Source organism: Poecilia latipinna, unplaced genomic scaffold, assembly GCF_001443285.1.
Source record: "Poecilia latipinna isolate Pla-1442-1.1 unplaced genomic scaffold, P_latipinna-1.0 Scaffold80, whole genome shotgun sequence".
NCBI classification, from domain to species: Eukaryota; Metazoa; Chordata; class Actinopteri; order Cyprinodontiformes; family Poeciliidae; genus Poecilia; species Poecilia latipinna.
Window position 1 is genome coordinate 246,759 of NW_015112696.1, and position 21,896 is coordinate 268,654.

Genomic DNA, 21,896 nt, shown 5'->3' on the forward strand with positions numbered 1-21,896 from the left:
AGCGATTACTTTTCAAAAGGTGACGAATACAGTGCAGTTATAGGGGAATTTTGAGATTTGTCTTTGTTGTTGTTTTTGGTAAACATGTTACTGTAAGCAGTAATAGATTTCTGTCATAATAGGATGAAGATTTATTTTAAAAGTAGACTTTCTCGTCCTTTTTATTGTCATTGCAATAAATGGCACACAATCTATATTGCCCATCCCAATCTTTATCTATAACTGGCCCATGCCCAGTCCTTTGTATAATACTTTCAGCGTCCCTGTTAGATCTCATTATCTGTAATGAGATTATAGAACTGCCTCATGTAGTCATAAACTAATGAGCAAATTGGTTTTAATGTTAATATTTAGTATAGAATATACCAGCTGTGGTGTTGTAAGACCCTACCTGATTTAACAGGTGAAACAGTGAGGTCAACACAAATAATCCATATGCTTCCCTCTATTCTCAGTCACATAACATTGCATATGTGCAACTTAAAAACAGATAAAGGAAAAATCCCACTGAGTCCTGGAGTAGTACAGGGCACAGATAAACACTGCTGCACGATTTGCCGACAAAAAGACACATGCAGTTTAAGGAGGAAGTTTTGGAACAAAGAGTAGATTTCCCTCCCTCTGTGTTCACTTCGCTAGTTTATAATGATGCAGAATTTCTTTATCCAACAAGAGGTGACATGACTCTGGCTTTCACTGAGTCTGGGGACTTTACATTATAATTTAATCAATATGTGTTGGTTATTTTGTTTGTTTTCTTGACCTTGGCATATTTTACCTTGGGAAACTTGTTTTCATAATCTTACAGCACGTCTAGAAATCCCTTTTTTCAGCTCAGCAGCATTTGGTTCTCAAGATGCTTTAGAGTAAAAGTCGGGACTATTCAGTCTAATGAAAGCTCTGCCATGTTTACATCTGCTGCCATGCATGTCTCTTTTAAGACTCGTTGTTTCTGTCCCATCACCTTCCTTGCTCAAAGTGGATACGTGTTGTTCTAATCTGGCACACATAGAAATTAGGGATGCTCCAATCAGGCTTTTTGCTGCTGATTCCGATTCTGATCCATTAGGGCCGATCACTGCTGATCGCTGATCACTGCCGATCATCTGGATCGGCTGTTGATGTCTTGCGTTAGGTATAATAAGTGCTACTATGTTATCTGACAAAATGGAAAAATGATCTGGCAATAAATTCACCTAATTCTACATAAAACATGCAAAATACTTACAGGCACAATACAGGCTGTGAGCACAGATAACTTAATCCTTCAGGTGTTTTTCAGAACACCTGAAAAACTTGCAATCACTAAAATAATATTTAACAGTAAGGTTCTCAACAGCCTAAATTATATACGAGTCAAATAAATCTCATAACAGTGCCCATATAAAATAACGTCAAGTAAAAAAGGAAACATTCACTCAAAGTCAAATGCAGGTTGCATCAAAATAAACAATCCTGAGTTACTAAATCAAAACTTCCTGACAGCGTGGCTAGCTGATTAATGCTGGTTCTGATTGGTCGTTTCTGACCGAGCGGAGTAATTCTGCAGAACACACAGAGAGTTCTGCAGAAACAAGGCAGAGGAGATTGATTATTTTTATAAGTTATCTGTCTTGCTGCCTTATGTTAGGACAGCGAAAGTTTAAAATATGTAAGTAAAATCTTTTCTTTCATTTAAGTTACAAGCTGCAGCTGTAAGTCGACGTTGGTTGTGAGAGTTCGCTGCCGGGCAGAAACGGCATGATGCTTTTCCGGGTGAACGTTGGTAGCTGTGCACTGCTTTACCTGCTGTCTGGCCACTCCGGATGTCTTTTTTTTCCTGCAGTGAGCCTCGGCATAGCCAAAATCCGTCAAGTGTTTGTTTTTTAAATATCATATTAGACTCGTTGTGTTGATGCATTTTGACGTGCTTCACCTCCGAGGTATTTCGCCGTTGCAACACGCAAACTTCCCCGTTCAATCGCAGTGTTGAAGTTCTTCACCACCTCAGGATTTTTTGCCACACACTGGTGCAGTGTGAAGGAAACACGGGATCAGCTGCACACACAGGCTATGAAATGAGATAAATTGTTGTACTCTCATTCTATATTATTATTTTTAAGTTCTAGAGCCTTGCTTTTCCTCTTTAACTTGAATGTTTTGTAACTTTGTTTGTTGGAATTATCCATTACACACATTCTACTATCCCAGCAACAATCATAACTTGTAAAAGAAGATTTTCCTTGAAGAGTTAGTTTGGTGAGCTACTTTAATGTACGTCAGTGGTGCAAAAAAGGATCTGAAAAATACAACCTCTTCTCCATAATAGTCCAGGATCTTTGTCAAAAGTTTAGATATTATGAAAAAGATGTAATTATAAGAAAGTATAGTCATTGTTGACAAGATCAAATACATGCATTTTATTAACTAGAATAATTATAACTGATGTACAGAAAGGTTAGGTTTCCTTTGCATTGAGATTCAAGTAAAAAAAAAAGAAACATGTAGTTGATAAAAACTTGAAACAATAACTCTCCTTTAAAATAAAAATGGTGATAAAGTTTGAATTAGATGCCCTTACTGACTCTAAAAAAAATCCCCCAAACTGCTGAATACGGTTTCTGTGCAAACTATTTAAAGACTTGTCACAGTGAATATTTCTCAGTTTCGCAGTGCCGCTGTGACCCCTTAAACACAACAACCATAAAAACTCGACTCTCTGCCACGGAAGGACTTAAATAGATCCACAAGAGTTAAGAACTGAGTAGAACATAAAGAATAAACTATATGTATTGATATGTTTGCCTTAACTGTCACATTTATATAATTTTCTATTCAGATTAAACAAGACATGGTCTGTCAAGAGACACATTATGAATGATTTACTCATTTAGCTTCAAATACAGATTATGTATTTATAGATGCTGTTATCAAATATTTATTTCTAAACCTTATTAAACTCTGTAAATGTGAAAAAAATGAAAGAAAATATTGCAGTCATACAAATTTCTGATAATTTACTGTCTTTAGTATTACTTTTATCGACATGCACTTTACAGAAAATATATTAACTGTTCCCCATTTTTTTATATTTGGAATATTTTATATCTTAATGCTTATCAGTCTGAAGTTAGTCATTGTTTAAATGGTAGATGGGGAAAATAATTGAAGATCAAGTTTGAGATTAGTGAAAATGTCGTCTTAATGCAGAATAGACCAGCTGAGAAGTCTTCTGTGTGGGTTGCCAACATTGACAGAATCTTGGTTATACTTTTGTCATATATTGAGAGTTATTTCACGTTTCTCACACTGTTGAGTGTTTTTTCCGCTCCAAACAAGTCAATCTAAAAACACAAAATGTGAGTGCAGATAACTTAGTCCCCTATTTTGTCACACAGTGGTTGAGATGTTCTAACAGAGATGTTGCTATTCCAAGAGCCAGAGAATGAATGTGTACATGCAGATTAGTGAAGCTGCCATTTTGAGTCGAGAACAAGAAATTATGTTACTTAGTAGGTTTAGAGTTGGGTTTTAGAAGCTCTACGACGACAGAGAGGATGATGCTCAGCTCACAAGCACTGGGTGCTGCCCCTCGGCAGGCCTCCACAAAGCCTGCCAGTCAGAAGAAAATGGGCTTTTATGGGCTTTAAGAGCCCAGAGCTAATATTACAGGCGACAGCAGAGCTGAGGGGCCACATAACAGGCAGCACGAGATAAATAAGGATTTGTTTTGAACTCTGAATCATGCAATATTGTGCAATAAAAAATACGGGGCTTCAAATATGTATTATATGTCCTTTTTAATATCCTGCTCTTAAAAGGCTTATTTGTTGCACCATTGCATTTTTTGCCATGTTTAAGGGAGGGATAATACCCCTCATTTTTTCCACAAAATTTCAAAAAGTCTGAATAAAATATCTTTCATCAAAACACTTATGGATTACAATACGAATGGCCTGTTGCTCGTATTTTCTATAAAGCTGTGTTTCTAAATTTTAGAAAGTATAAAATATTTATATTTAAAGTTCAAACTTTCTTGGCTGCTGTAGTTGAAGCTTTATCATCAGTTATGCTTTTAAATTATTTGGGCCATCCCTGGCAGATTTGGATTTAATCTGTAACATAGTATTTTTTCTTCAATTGAAAATAAAAACAAATCCATTATTCTTCAACATTATCTTTGTATCTTTTAGGAAATGTCTATTGTTATCAGAAACAAATGAGATGAACAAAGATAAATTTAAATCCATCTTGGCTGGGGGTATGAATAATTTTAACTATATATTATGGCGTTGGTGTTTTCCAGTGCATTGACTTGTCAGTTAAAGGTGTCCTCAATAAGCATGTAAGAGAGATAGCTAAGGATATCTCCTGAATATTCTGAATGAACAACTAAAGCTATATGCTACGCAAAAAAGTCTCGGTTTAAATCGCATGTCAATAAACTAGTGTCTTCTTGTTTTATTTAATTGCATATTTATTATTTACCAAGAAGATAAAATGGCCTTGGAAGGGAGTGTGCCTCCTCGGGTTTCTCTGACAGCTTATATTCATTGAGCCATAGACTTTGGTAATAGGAAACAATATCTTTCATCCATCAGATTCCAGCTGTCTTGTTGTTGGCACTTGACAGATCAGGTTTGCAAGCTGATGCCATGCCAAGAACAATATATTTCTGTTTCAACATAAATTGTTAGTCTGATTGAGGTCCAGGCTGTTTACTGGTCATGTCAGAGAGTTGAAGCCTGCTTCCCAAGAAAATGCTTTGAAGTGCTTTTGCTCAGTTTTATCCCAGAACATGTGATGTCATTATATCTAAGGCTGTTTTTATTATTCATCCTCCCATTTTTCCTCATTGTGACCTTGTTTTCTCCAGTTTAGGAATTAATGGGGCTTTATGATTTTCCTTTATGTTAATCCTGTTTCTCAGTGAGTTAATAATTTTATATTCAAATTATTAACTCTTCATTTTCCTCCTGTTCCTTTTTTGTTATTTATTCTTTGTTTTACACATTACCAACACCCACTTACAACTTACAAAACCAGAATGCAGAGCTGTGATATAAAATCCTATTAATAGCTTTGTGATGTTATTAATTTTTTTTTTTTGCCTTCAAAATAAAACAGTTGAATGAACATACTCTAAGAATGCTGATTCCTTCTTTTATGATATGTTGTTCATAGCTTTTTATTAGAATTACAGCTTGTGCAGCCTATCGTTGACAAGTTTCTTACAATTGCACGGACTCAAAAATCAAAATGAGTGAAGATCTAGAGTTTACCATCATAATATAGGGAGGACTTATATTTGGAATGCTAAATGCTAAATAACTCAAGCACAGACATTTCATAATGTTTCTTCTTGAAGGGAGAGTCGGTGACAATAGAGAAGCTAAATCTAATTTAAATCATAACTTTGCCCTGATTCAGTTGGAAAACCTTTGTTCGCTAGTCCTGTTGTTCTGTGCAGGTGGTGACAACAATGCAACAAGAAACTAACAACAAATCAGAATTATGATTCATCTTAAGCAGTATCTTTAGTCTCTGTCAGGAACTAAGGCAGCCTTGCTGTGACAGGAAGAATGGAGATGGAAAGCTGAAGTGCATATGCTTTTATTTTTGTTTTTCACAGTGACAGCACTGTGGAACCATCTGCAGACTTTGGTACATACAAGCTCAAATTAAAAGCTCATTATGCATTTAGCATCTTATAATGTGGGAAATTTTAATATATAACATGTGATGTAATAGTTTTCTTTTAACATGTTAGCTTTAATGGCTGTAGGGTCATCCGAAGTATAATGAGGCAGCACTTTATTTAAACAAACATAGTTGCGATGTAATTATACTGTCATTGAAATTCTGGTTCTTCATTATCGGTGCTTGAGAATAAACAATGGGATACTAAGTAGTAAATAAGATGAACAAAATGCATCATCCAAATGATTTTCTCCTTTGGATACACAATTTACTGATTTAAGATAAAACAAAAACAAAAAATCAGCTTTGTGTTTGTTGGGTGCATCTGTCACTCATGGCATTCTGGCCATTTTTGATTCAGTTCTAATAAAGAATTACAAAAGGGCACTGTATCTTTAAAACATAACAGAGGAGAAGATCCTTTAGTGCCTGCATAACAATGTAAACTCAAGAGAGTAACGTGTGTCAGAATGTCTGAGGCAGAAAGTATGGATACCAGACAAACACACAGCCAGCCTTTTGAGCTATAAGCAATGATACTTCTCTTTTTTGGAATATTGCTCTAAGGCTTCCACACAGGAGAAAAATATTTATAAAAATATAGCTTGGCAGCATTCTCTGAAACAAGAATATGTTATGTGGCACATGGGATGTCAGTAAGATTGTTCTCTCCAAGCAACAACAAGTTGTAATATTAACTAGCACAAGTCTCTTCTGTTAACTCCCCCTGGTTTCTTCTTTGGGTCACCGCATTTTATGGAGAAAAATGAATGGCATCACAGCTGAACTTTTCTGCAGTAGGGTTTTCAACCACCAGCCAAGTAATCAATTCATTTAAATTCCAGAATACTTACAGTTACTTTATGTTACAGCTTTATTTGCACTAAATTAGCCTCTTTCCTTAAAATTCTTGGTTTTCTATTCCTAATTAATTTGTTTTTGTGTGTAATTTTGTAGGAAACACTTAATTTAACATGGAATGAGGCTGAAACATAACAAAATGTGGGGGAAAAAAATGAAATACTGTGAGTACTTTAGCCTAGAAGGAAAATAAAATTGGTTATCACTCAAATATCCGAGATGATGATGGTTGAGATTGGGAAGGATCTCATGTTGCAGTTATGATGCAGAGCCATCATACCAGTAGTATCATCATAGCAAAGTTTTTTTTTTTTTTTTTTTTTACATATATCCTCTATATTTGTAGTGTTTTGTTACCAATCAGAATGTCAAAATCCACAAATCCCTCTCAGTAAGAAACTCCAACAGATGATGAAAATAGTGCTAACAAATGAGCCATGTAATTTTATATCAGAACTTAAGAGGATTTTCTGTCATTTACAGCAAAATTTTGATTGTATGTTAACTGAAATAATTTAAAAAATGTATGAAACTGAACAATCGTAAAATATTGTGTACATAGTTTTTGTCTATAGCATCAATCTTTGTTGATGTTTTAGGCAAACATCAACAAACATTTTAAAAATATTTACATTTTAAAATGAACACATATTAACTAATACATTTTTATTGCATTATATTGCCTTCAGTTAATCTACTAATAAAATTTTTTGGAATGAAGTTAGTTTTTCATAAAAACACATCGTAGTTGATAATATTAGATCCAAATGAGGATTTTAATTTCGTTAATCTATTAAGTAGATCCTATATAAAAAAATAAACGATACTAAATAAATAATTTGGCTTGAATTAACTAAAAATCTAATCTAGGTTTGCAGAAACGTCTCGGACGTATTCACATAACAAGTAAGTTGTAAGCATTTGTCATGGGAATATTCACGTGTTACTTGTTGAGGACATGTTGGAAGATTTAAGTGACCTCCACGTAGGATGAAGCTATTCTCGCTCTTCCGAGAAGTCCATCAAGGATATTTTCAAGGAACTTGAAAAGCAGTTCTTGTTGCCGCATGTCCCATAAGAGGGTGGGGAGGGGGATGTGTCTCGGGAGTTTCTTTCCTGCTCTGCACTCACAGAACAAGCTCTCTGATTGGCTTGAGTCCTGAATCTTAGCAGGATAATGCTACATTCAGAGAAACTCGGGGAAGCACAATTTAACTGTCAAATGGGGACAATTCTGTATTGAAGCGATGTTTGGTAACTTTTTTTCCTTCCTCTTTCAAGGCTAGTGTGGTGGTTAGACAAGTTGACAGTCTCTGAAGATGATAGGCTTTGCCAGAGCAAAGTAAACACTCAGGAAGCCTTTCGTGGACCTCGTTTAAAACACGCATTGATTCGGTGTGCAGAATGCATGGGAAAGCAAAGAGGACATTAGGGTTAATCAGAAATTTAACCCTGCCATATAACATTAGTTTAAAATTTTCTTCCTCTCTCTGTCTGGAGAGTTGAATTCACCATTAGATTCACTGCCTGGAGCTCGGCTTGTGCTCACTCTTTAGTCACAGATGCACTTTATGTCGGAGATGAGTTTAATGGCAGCATTAAACATCCGTAGCCTCAGGTGCTGAATGCAGATGACTGCGCCGTTTCTGTCAGGTGGAAAGAAGGAGTGACAAATGAGGGTGATCATTCTCTTATAGCCGTGCTATACGGTTGTACTACTCTTGCACAGGCATAGATGTCTGCATTTCACACATGAGCACAGCCATACACACAAATTGGATTCCCCCCCATAAACGTGTTCGCCGTTGTCAGTAATGTTTAATGATGAAAAATTTGGCAGGGGGAGACCGAGTGCTTTTCTAAATGTGCCTCAGTGTTTAAGTGTCCCTTGCAATTATCATCCATGAGACAGTGTCCTTTTTTTATTGATGACTAACGAAGTTGCAGTCCAGTGTTTCTCACTGCTGCTAAAGATAACACACCTGAATCCCCCGCGGTTTGTTTGACATGAAGTCATTATTCATCAACTGAATATTATGGAAACCGAGACCTGGAAATATGCATATAGGTGTGTGTTTCTTGCTGTGCATGTGTTGTTTATTGCCTGTGTGTGTGTGTGTGTGTGTGTGCGCGTGTGTGTGTGTGTGTGTGTGTGTGTGTGTGTGTGTGTGTGTGTTCAGGTGTCAGCACCAAGAGCCAACAGCCTTGTAATAAAACACTGGTAAAATATTGAAAGTCATAAAAAGACAGATAATTGGCTTTTTCAGGTTGGGTGAAATGGATCACTTCTAACACAGCAGTTGAAAAATGGCTGCTGAGAGGAGTGAGTCAGACGGATGGAGAGGACAGTGGAAGTTAGAGAATGGGCAGAAAAACCTTGTATGTATAGAAGAGTACAAAAAAGGAAATGAAGAGAAGAGAGAGGAAAATGCATGTCCTCAAAAAAAATGAAAGATTAAAGAGAGTGGTGCACACTTTTAGAGAAAATTGGTGCACTAGAAAAAAAAACATTTCTTTATTTTTCTTTCTTCTTTCTCTGAATAATATTTAAAAAAAAAAAAACTTCAAAAGAAACACTACTTTAACTGCACTTGGACATGCACAAGTAGTACCAGATTCTGCCACTAGCTGGTGTAACAGAACATACGCATCTATCAATTCAAATTAGGACTTTGTATAATCTCTTAATTGCTTACTCTCACCGAGTCCTATTCCCAGCAATCACATGCTTTGCAGATGTGCTGTGTGTGTATTTGTGGCCGTGTGCATGTGTGTGTGTGTGTGTGTGTGTGTGTGTGTGTGTCTGTGTGTGTAAGAGAGAAAGACAGAGAGAGCGAGCGAGGAAGAGAGAGAGAGTTATAGAAAACGTGAAATAGAGTGAGAGTGTCTGGCTACCAGCTCATGACAGTGAAAAGACAGATGACCCTGAGTGGAGGAACGGCCTCCCTGCCTGTATAGCATCTATCATCACTGAACAGACTTGTCTTCTACTGTTTGCTGCACTTCCCTTTGTGTGAGTGTGTACGTGCTCGTATGTGTGGGGTAATTACCCACAGATGAAACTCATGCTTAGCTGGAAAATAACTTGTCTTCCCTGTAACTACAGACCACAAAAATCACATGCATGGATGCACGTGCACCCACAGATTCACAGAACATAATATTGATTCGCGTAAAACTCCTGGAGGGAATTTCAACCGGGAACCAAGTCTTTGAGATATCCGTGATGTGCAAGTTTTGGCCCCAACATGAAGATGAGTCACCATATTTCACCAGTTTGTTTTTCCCCAGACAGCAGCTGTTATGCAAGTGTGCTCATACGGCGCACAAACAGCATGTTCTTCTTTACCAAAGCTGCTGCTGTCATTATGCATTAACCACTGGTTTTAAAGTTTTGCCGTTCTCTTAATGAGTTTGTGCAGATCAAAATTTGTCCGCCCGTCCATCCGTCCATCCATCCGTCTGTACCCTCTTCAAATACAGTCGCAAAATAAGTGTGAAAAAAAAAAACTTAAGTTTGAAAATTTGAGTCTAAAGAGTATGGCATTTTGAAATGGAAAATTTGTAGGAATGTGAGAGAAGGTGGAAGTAGCTACATTAATTCTGAAACACTTTTATTTTATGTGATAGAACACAAAGCACAAATTATCTGTGTTAGTGAGGGAAAATGATGTGTGGTTGTAAAAACCTTTTTCACACTGAAATCTGAAGTGTGTTGTTCGTTTGTACTCAACATCCTCTAACTTGACACCCCTAAATAAAATCTGTTTTCAGACGCATCAAAGAGAACAGCTTCAGATTTACCTTTAAAAAAACAACGATTGAGCTTTACAAATTTTTAAGTCACTAAAGTCTTAAAAGAGATTAATATATTTGAACTATTCAGTCGTAGAATAACGATAAACCATCCTTGCTATGTTGCGTACAATCTAACTCAAATGTTTAAACAATTATTGTGTGAATAAAACCTGATGTGTGAGATACAATTAGAAAAAAGTGACATTTCAGGAGCTGTTGTCTAATTTAAGTGTTTTACTGTGCTGCAATAAAATTATTATTAATTTCTGGGCAGCAATGAATAAGAATTAAGAAAAAATTTAATGAGTTTTTCTTGTCTTTTTTTACAGTTTCCCCCATGTAAATAATTTACAACACTAAAACGGCTAACAAAAAGTGTCATGAAGTAGCTGGATTTATTTTATCAGGAGAATTTAAAGTGTTATTTACAGAAAAAAAATAATAAAACTTCAAAACCTTGTAAAAGTCAGACAAAGGGTAAATGTGTTACCCTCTGAGAAACCTACACATGCAGTAAGACAAAATACAAAACCTTTTGACAGAAAAGGGGGAAAAAAACAACTTTGTTTTGGCGCTGCACTCTGTTATTTGACGCAGCGCTCAGAGAGAAGAATAACTGACTGATCTTTTGTCATTTATTTTTGCTCAACTCATCCCTCTTGAATAGCATGTGGGGCAACTGAGAAAAAAAAAAAAAAAACACGCCGATAGTTCACCTTATCCAGAGATGTCAAACAGGATCAAAACACTACAAACATTACCGTTTTAGAGTGGGGACAAAAACACCCACAGCCTCTTGACAGACACCGTTCACCTGTCCTCAAAAGGCTGCCTGTTTCCTCGACATTTGTCTGAGCGGCTCAGCAGAATCCCCAGAGGGCGACCTGAAGCTTTGATACTGCATCAACTCAGTGGAGTGGCTGTCACGACAAGAGGGGGCGGGGGACGAATGGGCTAAGGGGAAGCTAAAGAGTTGGTAGACAAGGGCTGAGGAGCAGGGTTGGGTGGGGCTTGCTTTGGGAGGAGTTGCAGATTTAAAGAAAAAGGAGACGTTATAACTTGGAGATCTGGTAAGGACAAAAGCAAGTCGAAGCAGTTCCATCTTTTCAGAATATACAGTTCTGAATTATTTCGGGTTATTGATATTTTTGTGATATTCTTTTGGTCTAAAAAATTGAGTTTCCAGCAGAATTTATTGTCTGACTTAACGCTCTCTGCCGCTGTTTACTTGGTCATTTTTCTGGGCGAATGAGACAGAAGGCCTCTCATCTCCTCTCACCCTCCTCTAAATGGCCATCAGTCAAAGCGAACATGCTCGCCTGATGATAAAGAGCTCCACGTGCTACTGACTGCCTCTTTTACTGCAATCACTCCCTCTCCACCCTCTCTTGTTATGCAGAGTATGAACTCAGAGGGTGTCTGTGTGCTTTTTCAGACAGGAAGGTGGTATTTCACAGCTCACCTTTTCAAAATGTCATAAAAAAGTGGAGATATGTATGCTGATGTCAAAGTATCACAATTTAACTGGGAGTTGTTAATGCATAAATTAAGGTCACGTCAGCATATTAGATTGTTTTGTTTTTTAACCAGTTTCTTGATGTGCATGTGAAAAAAAAAAAAAAAACGCATCATGAAATGTACACAGTCGGTATGCTTTTCTTATACCTCTAGTTTGATGTTTTAAAAAAAAATTAAAGTTCAATCCTTTTTAATAAAGCAGCCGACTAAACACCCATTACACCTCTGTGTATCTGTCTTTTGTTTTAATGGTATAGTAAGATGATTCATAGGAAAATAACACTCCCAGCATCTTTGGACTTATTTATCAAAGTACGATACACAATTTGATCACCAAAACCACTAAGGATACACTGATTTATCAATGCCAATTTCCTTAATTTTGGGAAATCGGTGATCAGCCGATTTTTACATGAGAAACCGATCTTAACCATCAATTTTATCTACCTCGGCAAAGGTATTTAAACCAACTGTTATCTTCTTCTGCTCTGCTGTGCGTGAGGTTTGAGTTGCAGACCGGCCCAGCAGCTCAGGTCTGTATGTTTGCAGTTAACAATAGTCATGTCACTGTTGGCAACTCATCAATTTTCTTGCTACATTTAGCAACATTTTAGACAAAAAAAATTGGGATCTGCCAAAATCTGAATCAGCAGGTCAGGATTTTTATTGGATCGGCATAGGGTGCAAAGGGTGCATCTCTAAAAACCACATGCACAGTGAGAACTTTGTAAAGAAAAATTGAAAGCTGAAATTCAAATCTAATAACTTTTTGCTCCGAGCAAGAGGGTGAACAACTCCTCTACGGTGGTGGCCCGCAACCTTCCAAAAATCAGCTCAAGAAACCCAATTAATTTTAACACAGTATTTTTCAAATGGTATAGTTAATTAAAACAGTAGTTAAGTTGAGTTTTTTTGTGATAAAGTGAATGAAATTGACTAAGCTTTAACGAGTTATCACTTTGTAGAGAGTTTTGGAGGCTAATTAGTCATCAGGCTTTACAAATGTGCCTTTTTTAGAGAGATTTTTTGGACTATCTGTAAACCTCGTATTTAAAGTTTCTTGTGTACATCTCTTCTACTGAGAGAGCTCTTTGAACACACACACACACACACGCAGTCACACAATTGGACGATGTCTGTGCCTTTTTCACTGGTCACGTACGATATCACACAGGGTTTTTGGAATTACTTGGATACCACAAAACAGCTGGTATCGCCACATTACTGTAGAATGTATCATCTACACTATCAGTGCTCACCAATGGCAACAAGGACAGCAGCAGGGAGAGCTGAAGCCAGGTCAATGATCCTGTTTTCACGCTGATTCATGCTATTATTACTTTTTTTTACTTCTCTTTGCCTCTTCTCCAGGGAACTGAGTCGACCAACCAGTCTGCTGCCCACTGAATGTAGCGTGGGGCCTGGTTTAGGAAAGGATGACGACCCTCTACCGCCGGGGCTGGAGAGCCTTCCGCTCAGACTGATGCAGCAGGAATGCACAGCGGTCAAAACCCTGCTTTTAAGACTGAGAAGGACATTACAGGAGGTGGGTGATGTATTTTCGCACAGTAACAAGCACATGGTTACATTTGATGTGGATTTACAGCGCTGCCAAAAAGTAATTATTCCCTGATCACAGAACTTTCATATGAAATGCAGTTTTGAAGAGACTATCCGTTTTACTGACGAGAAACAAAGCTTTCCAAACCAATCTGGCCCTCGGTGAAAAAGTTATTGTCCCCTCAGACAACTTATTTTTAAGTGATTGCTTAATCCTATGGGTCAAGCAACTGAATAATGGAATTGTTAGAAAAAAAAAAAAAAAAAAGATTCTGAAAATTAATGCCTTAACATTGGGATTCTCCTTTGCACAGTGGGAAAGTTTGGTTTAGACAGCTAATTCTTAAATAGTTTAAGAAATTAAACCATTTAAAAACTGTGCCTTACTTAGGTTATTGTTGTCTGTTGATAAAAGTTGTTCAATAGTCTTGAACATGTATTGTGGCAAAAACAGTCAAAATCTTTAGAAATCCTTGAATTTCTCCATATTTATTTCTGCATGTTTTGTCCACTTTAGAAAATGTTTGCTGCTTTGTCTTTGTGTTTTACATAAAACCACCAATAAAATACATTGAAGACTATTGTTGCGACATGAGAAAATGTGAAAAAGCTAAGTGCTCTACTTTGGACTGATTAGGTTCTAAAAGCATCACATTATTTTTTTTTACTGGCATAAATTTATTTCAAAAGTAGCACTCTCTCAATTGTTTGTCTCAATTAATCAGCTTTATTAAATCTCATAAAAGTGGATTCCTTATTTTTACATTGTCTCTTTAATCTTTTCTTTGCGTTTCTGAGGATGAAGCTATGATATGTCTTTAAGTGCCTGCCATGATGCTGTTTCTGTGTTTTCAAGCATGCAGGCAATGCATGCAGAAATCATTCAGTTACAGACGATAACTTTGCTCCTTAAATGTCTATTTAGAGCTTTAGCTTTACCTCAGGCAATGAAACCATCTGATTATGAATGTTTGAAATTCAATAAAATTACCTTCACGTTACTATAGGTTTGATTGATGCTAATGGTCACTTAGTAAAGCATTGACACGTTGCAATAGTGTAGTTTTGCAGGGTTTAACTATGCAGACCATAGGTTTGTATTAACTGCCTACTCATGCAGTCTTGTGAGTCTTTAAATGGTTGAAGACAAAAAAAAAATTATTTAGTGCCAATTTCTGTCAGGAACATAATTATCTTTTTTAATTTTTTTTTGTTGAAGATTTTAATTGTAGTTATGCCCCACTACCAGTTATGCAGTTTCATAAGTGATAAATGTGGTTTAAGTTTTGCATTTTTGCCCAAACCATGCCAGAGGGAAATCTGGGTTTTTATGTGAAATGACAGAGGCATCAATGAATTGACTATGTTTCTGGCTGTGAGTTTATAGTAATTTGAAATCAAACAAATAATAGGTAATAGGTCACACCATAGTTGAATCAGTTTAAGACACAATCACTGATACTCCCTCAGAAAACATAACTTTTTTTTTCTTCTATGATGTAGCTGTTTTTCCACATAAACGGTATCAATTATGCACCTCATACAGATAATTTATTTTATTTCATATTTCATACATATTACTAGATTTTAATAATAACACAATTGGCTCAGGTCTGTCCCACACGTCACATCACAAATACAGACAGGGGACCCCCCCTTTCACTGCAAAGGTTTTAAAAACACTTGCAGAAGTCTTGGGGAAAGCATATTATGGTTAAATATTTTCAACATACACAGATATGTTTGTTGAATATGTTGTTTTGTGATCTAATGCCTTTTTGTCCTTTAACTAAATCACAAAAATGCATGTTTAAGAGTGGTAAGACAGGTTCTAGCTGCCTTGCTTCTTTCCCCACTTTGTGCATTTGCAGTTTTTGGTACCTGTATTCCTGACTATTTTGGTGAATCAAAGTGAGACGTTTGCCACATGCTACTTTGTACATGATACATGCCCTGTCATAGAAGCTTTCAGGTCTCTTTGTACCCACTTTGACAGCCAATGATTTAAAGTTCTAAGCTATAATCTACTCATATCTTCTCCGTTGAGATGGGGTTATATGCCACCCATAATGCAAGCTTGCTTATAGGTCTTTTGGTCTGCTGAAGGGATCAAAATCTGGTATATTTCATTAAAGCCAGTTGACCCAAACAGTGATTATACCTGCAATGTAATTGTTAGGTGTTATACATTTTCAGAAAAATAAATGTAATTTATTCTAAAGGAATACTGGAGCAATGTGGTTTCTGAACATATTTACTCCACAATTCAGTAAAAATACTTAGTTATCAAGATAAATAGAGTATTCTTTTGCTTTTATTATTGCAGCATTTAGCAAATAGAAATACAGTAACTTTGGTCATTCTAGCTGACCTAAAACAAGAGACATCTGGACTCATTTAATTTCAGACAGTGAGATGTGTGTCTTTTTTCGGTGCATGTAAAGTTCTGATTTCAACTGTAACTTCCTGGTTGGTATGATAGCTAGGAGTCTGTCATTCTGATCTTATTAACTTACCTAATTAAAAAAGGTTAGTTTAAAAAAAAGACAAGAAATTGTAAGTTACTCTGTATAAAAATGTTTGTAAATTGGTACAATTCAGTTGGCTGGACTGTTTAAGCCTTGACTGGGTGTGACATGGTACAGAAAAAAATGAAGGAGCAACTTGGTCCAGAACCTGGCAAGATCCTTTTAACAAAACAACAAAAAGCAAACAAACACTTCAATACCTATATAATCTTCTAAAGATCAAAGCGAGCAGCTAACGTCAGCCCACTGAGGCTTTCTCCTGATCTGTTTGCTGTTCATAGCTCTGTTTTCTCTCCAAGGGCCACAGAGACGGAGCAAGAGAAACACGAAATAGTAATTTATAGAGTGACATAAACTAAAGGGATGATGAAGTTGCAGAAGAGAGAAGGGGTGCACAGCAGCAGAACATGAATATGAAAGAGGAGACACTTTGCCCTCTTTGGTTTCTCTGTTGCATCATTAACTTGCAAATTATGTTGCTGTCACGGTCTTTGGGCTTTAATTTGTGTGCTTTGGTTTGGTGTTCTTGCTGTATATCTATAGTATGGTTGTTTTTGTCAGTGCTGCTTTCTTCTTTCCCTGCACACCTGGTGTTAGTTTTCTAAGCACCACACCTGCATTGTGTAGGTGTTTCAGCTTCTCTGGCATAAACAAGGTGTGTTGGAAACATCTAGTATTTTAATGTGTGCTACGCTTTAAAATGAGTCAGTCACTTAGGGTTAGTGTATATTGTGGTATGTTTTGTCCACTAGAAATTGAAATCTTTCGGAAAAGTAGTGAAAATATGTTGTACTAAGACTTGGCCATACGCTGGACATATTTTATCTATCATTCTTTGTTCTGCGGATGAGATCTCGTGGAATATTCCAGAGCAACAAGTTGTTTACCAGATGAGGAAAGGGAACATTAGGACACTGTTAGAAATATGAACCGACCAAAAAGGATTACAAGCATTTCAGATCTGTCTTGTATGCACAGAAAAGCAGGCCTTGGTCAAAGATTGATGACAAGGAAGAAATGGTAAGCAAACGGGGCTTCATCCTGGATTGGAAATTTCAGCTGGTCTTCATTAAAACTGACTGGTTTCGTTGAAAGTTACAAATTGGCTGAAAATCTGACAAAAGAAGAATGACTTTTACACCACGTTATTTATCACATTGTAAAGTGTTTTATTTTAAACGTACAAAGTACTATTTTCTGTGACAACATGACTTGTGCTAGTAGGCTGCAGTCCTAATTGCTCCTTCCTGAATAGTTTTCTGAAGTGTCAGTGCTCAGCTTGTGTCTGTGCTATAATATTGTGTCAGGTCCTGCTATTTCATTATTTGCAGTGTTTTCTTGACGAAGCATGGCTTGTGTTTAAAAGACTGCTCTTCCAGTGATTGAACACTGAAAATTGTCTGTTTTAATTCTTCACTCCCACGTGCACCATTGGACTGTATCAATTGTTTTCATTTGTTTCATGTGTTTGACAGAATATTTTTGGTCAGTTGAATCTGCAGCTTAATATGTTAATTTTTGAAGCTATGTTTGCGAGCCTATCATTTTATGCTGCCAAACTGCAGCTTTGTTTTGGAGTTTGAACTGTTTTAAAATCGCTTCCATTGGATTTTTAAGGAGAACAGCTGCAGACTTAGTTGCTTTTGTTCTGTTGCTGGAAGGAGGGTCATAGTCTGGGTCACAGCTTTATTAAAGCCCACAGCATTATCATGATAAGAAAGAGCAGATTTTAAATACTGCAACATATGTTGTGTATCACAATAACCCCAAACTGTATCATGATATTAATTGTAAACTATGTCATCCGTCCTAATTGACGGAGCTTACTGTTGCTAGTGTTAGCATGCTAACACATATAGCTTATCAGCCCAGTGTTATGCCGGAGCTTGTTAATAACTCATCAATTTGTGCAACATCTAAATTCTAAAATAAATATGGGATTTTTGAAAGAAATTAATAAAAAAAAACAACAAAAAAACAAAAAAAACACGTCAGGATCTGAGATCTTGCAAAGTATCAGCAGACACAATCAGTACAATTAATGATGTCACAAAAATGACCACAGGCCTTATATCGCTAAACCTCTTGGTATTCCTAGTGTTTACTTTGCACATTTGGCCAGCCATTCTCCGTCTGCTCCTAAATTATTTCTCTTTCAGCAGTTTATCCTCTTGGCTGCACAGAGGGAACATTTCTAAACTGCTGCTGTCTCGTGTGTGCGTAAAAGCAGCCTCACACAATGATCCCCATTTGTCAACGTCAGCCATGGTTTCTAACTAAAGTGTGATGTACCATTTGTTACAGTACATAGTCACAGCTCTTCCGGACATTGTTCTGAATCCCGACATACCTGTTCCAAGTCTGTTGTTTGACTCTAAGCCCTGCAGAATTGCTTGACTTTTTCTGTAATTATAGGAACAAGTTTGTTGCATTCGGGTTCCGGTGCTTTCTGAAAATTCTTGGACAATCTTGGAAGTCTAGTTTATAGATTTATTTGATGGAGTATAAAAGGGACATGCTAAGAAATAAAAAAATAGCAAATAAAAATAAAATTCTGTGAATAAAGTAAAAATATTATGAGAATAAAACAGCAAGAGTATAAAGCTGAAATAATATGATAATAAAGTTGTAGTATCACAAGAATAAAACAGTTATATAACTTTATTCTCATAATTTTATAAATTCTGTGTTTGATTTAGATAAGGATTGATGAAAAAAAATATATTTTTATCCATCCAATCAACTATCCACCCTCTGCAGTGTCTCATTTTTGCTGGTTCCACTGTTAAATCCTGTCCACTGTAGAAATATTTGTTGTAAATTTATACTGTAACTGTTATTCTTTAAGATTGGTAAATAAATAAATAAAAATATTGGCAACTTTGGAATGTGAGCCCAGAAAGTATGAAGTTTTGACATGTGTGAGTTGTGTACACAATGTGTGAACATTTCTCTGGACTCCTAGAGCTAAATAGTGTGCGGTATGGTGCGAAAAGAAATGAAAACCAGCACCGTGCTGGAGAAAGGCTCGCTAATAAGCATAGTATTTCCTGTCTAGTCTTTCTACCATGTTGACCCAGGAACTATGATAACCCTGATATTTTGAAAATGGCGCTGTTGTCCTATAAAAACCCTGAAGTCAATTAGAGGGAGTGAAAATGAATGTCCCTTCTCTTATTTAAAGGCTTTCACTTCTTGATTTAGGAGACGTGAGTGTGTGATTAAAGGTGTGCATCTAACTACAAAACCTGCTTTTCTTTCTGAAGCCATTCATCATCTGTAGACATTCAGTTTCAGTGCAGTGCAAGTCATTAAATTCATGGCTCCCCAGCAGCCAATTCTTAAATTTGAGAGGCTTTTTACTGAGCCACATCTAATTGTAGGGACAGTTGTGTGTTAAGGGCTGTGGGACAGAGGTGACCTTACAGAGGATGTGTTTGTGTTGGAGAAGGAAGGAAGGAGGGATGCTGTGTCTGTGGGTGTAGTTGTCAGTGAGTTCACGGCTGTCTCTCTATGTAAGGAAAAGCATTGATCACAGATGACACATTGATGGCCTGGCGCCATAGCACACCTATAATTCTGATAGGGAGGTGTGTGTCTCTAAAAGGTCAGCCAAACCAATAAAACATCAAGTTTTTACCCTGCAAAGATTTGGACTCCAGTGTTTCTCCCAACTTATTTTAAGTAGGCCAAAGCACTATATTATCTGGGATTTAGCTGTAAAAAGTATGTTTTTCCAGTGTAATCTCCCACCAAACGACATACAGTATTAATCTGAGAAGGGTCAAAATGTGGCTAGAAATAAAACATTCATAAATTTGTTAAGAGTCTCTCATGGATGCCATCTTTTGCCCGTCTCTTGCTCCATGCCTCCTGCTTTATTTTTGTTTCATCCCACTGAATGCATTAAATGATCACACACAGGCCTGTCATATTTATGATTTATGAAGATTTTGGGTTGCTTTTCTGTTTGGATGATGACATTTTTAGGCATGACGTGGGTTTCATAAGAGATGGTTTTTGGAAAAAGTACTTTTTTACGTCACCAACGCCTTAGAAACCTTGAAACAGATGCATACCTAACAATCAGCCTGCTAAACTTTGCATGGATGAAAGAAACATGTGTAGGTATTTCACCAAACTCTGAGATTTAAATCCTCTTACATCAAGTCCAGCATGCTGCAATTAATCCTTCTAAAGTAATGGTTACTCATAAGTTGCTCGGTGAATGCATGTGTCCTTCAGTCTGCATGTCCATCCATTGCCTGCATGGGTCATGTGGGTGTATATGTGTGTTTGACTTTGCTTTCTGCCTGGTTTTTGCTTGTGTTGTTGTTTGTTGCCAAAATGCCTCTGATCACGCTTGACGTTAGAAGCCAGAAAATGAAAGAAACCCGGTGAAATAACGGCAAGAAAAAAAAAAAGCCATGTCGCCCACCTTGACGTTTTGTTGAATCAATAGTGACTCCAGCTGAGATCAGTAGACGCATGTAAAATTGTCTGTCAGATATTTGGGGAAACAGTTATGGTATAGAGATTCGTGCTTCAGATGAAGAATTTCTGCTATATAGTTTAACAACAAAACAAAGTTCAATCAGTGCTAAATAATTCAGAGAGCTCCACTTCCCTCACACAGTAAAGCATAAATTGAGTCAATTTTATGAAGATTTCTTCACATGATAATTTTGATGCCTTTCTGATGTTTTTGTGAATGTTTCTGCAGAGCACAGAGACGAGTCCAGCCAGCAGCCTTCAGTCCCTACCCATCAGTCCTTGCAGTGAGAAGTCACTTCCATTAAAGGTAATCACAAGTAGGCCATTTTATCCTGTTTCTGCATTATGCCTGTGTATGCCGTATTTTTTATTAATTGTCACGGTAAACAGCCATGTCGTGAGAATATAAGTAATAGATTCTGGTGGTGCTGTTTGGCACTGTGCAGAGCCAGTGGCTCATTCATTTAGGCAGATGAGTCGATGATTGATATCAAACTTCACACAAACAGGAGACGACACGCGTAGATTCAGACTGCGTGGTCGCTGCATATAGCACAGGCTAATAAAGTGTTATTTATAAACCCTGGACTCCACTGGTCACACTTAAAGTACAATGAGACACATCAAGTCAGTGCTTTATAGCTCCGCTGATTGACTTAATCTGTTGTTTTTGTCTATAACAGCTCCTTTGATAACACATAATTTACCCTCAAGCCTCATTCATGAACTGCAGCGCTCAGTGACTGAGACGGTGGCTTACTGTGTACAGGAGAGAGAGCAACACAGGAATAGCACTTTCAGTTTTAGACCAGTAGCTATTTGGGGTCGTGTGGAGTTACAGATTGACAGTCAAAAATAAAATATTTTGGAAAAGATGCCGATCCTGGATCGGTCATCCATAACAATTGTTAGTGCTACACAAGCCACCCTGCCGTGTGTCCATATTTTGCAATTCCGTTTTTTTTAATACTGACATGTGTATGACTTGTAAAACTGTATTGTAAGCTGTTAACGCTACGTCAATGATCAAACAAATCTGGTTTTCAACACAGACACCTTTTTACCCTTTACAGTGAGGCTTGTAGTCAATGAGCAGTGAAAGTATGACCGTGTTGGGGACTGGCTGTAGCTCACTGTGCGTGTCTGCGCTCAGCTGCAGGTCTTCCCCTCAAAGAGCACACAGCTGTCCATGCACAGCAGGGGTCTGCAACCTGCGGCTCTGGAGCCACATGTGGCTCTTTTGGCCCTCTACGCTGACTCTTTTACGCTTTGGCCAAAATCTATGTGAAACTGAGCAGTGTTTTAGATAGAAATGAAATAAAAAGGCTTATTTTAGCAGCTTTTCTGGGTGTTTTCATGCAGTATTTCCAAAGAACTTCCTTAATCAAAGGATACAGTAATATTTTCCTATGAAACACTCTACAGGTGCTGGTCATAAAATTAGAATATTGTGATAAA

At 37.1% G+C, this 21,896-nt stretch overlaps 1 protein-coding gene across 4 annotated transcripts in view; it reads left to right on the top strand.

Annotated features, from left to right (window-relative positions):
- Positions 1-21,896, top strand: part of ccser1 (coiled-coil serine-rich protein 1) — a 147,354-nt gene that overhangs the window by 35,238 nt on the left and 90,220 nt on the right. For all 4 annotated transcript variants that reach the window (XM_015019109.1, XM_015019088.1, XM_015019102.1 and 1 more), the window contains 2 exons: positions 13,228-13,402; positions 20,668-20,745. In XM_015019109.1, coding sequence (XP_014874595.1) covers positions 13,228-13,402; positions 20,668-20,745 — 253 coding nt within the window. The remainder of the gene's footprint in view (positions 1-13,227; positions 13,403-20,667; positions 20,746-21,896) is intronic.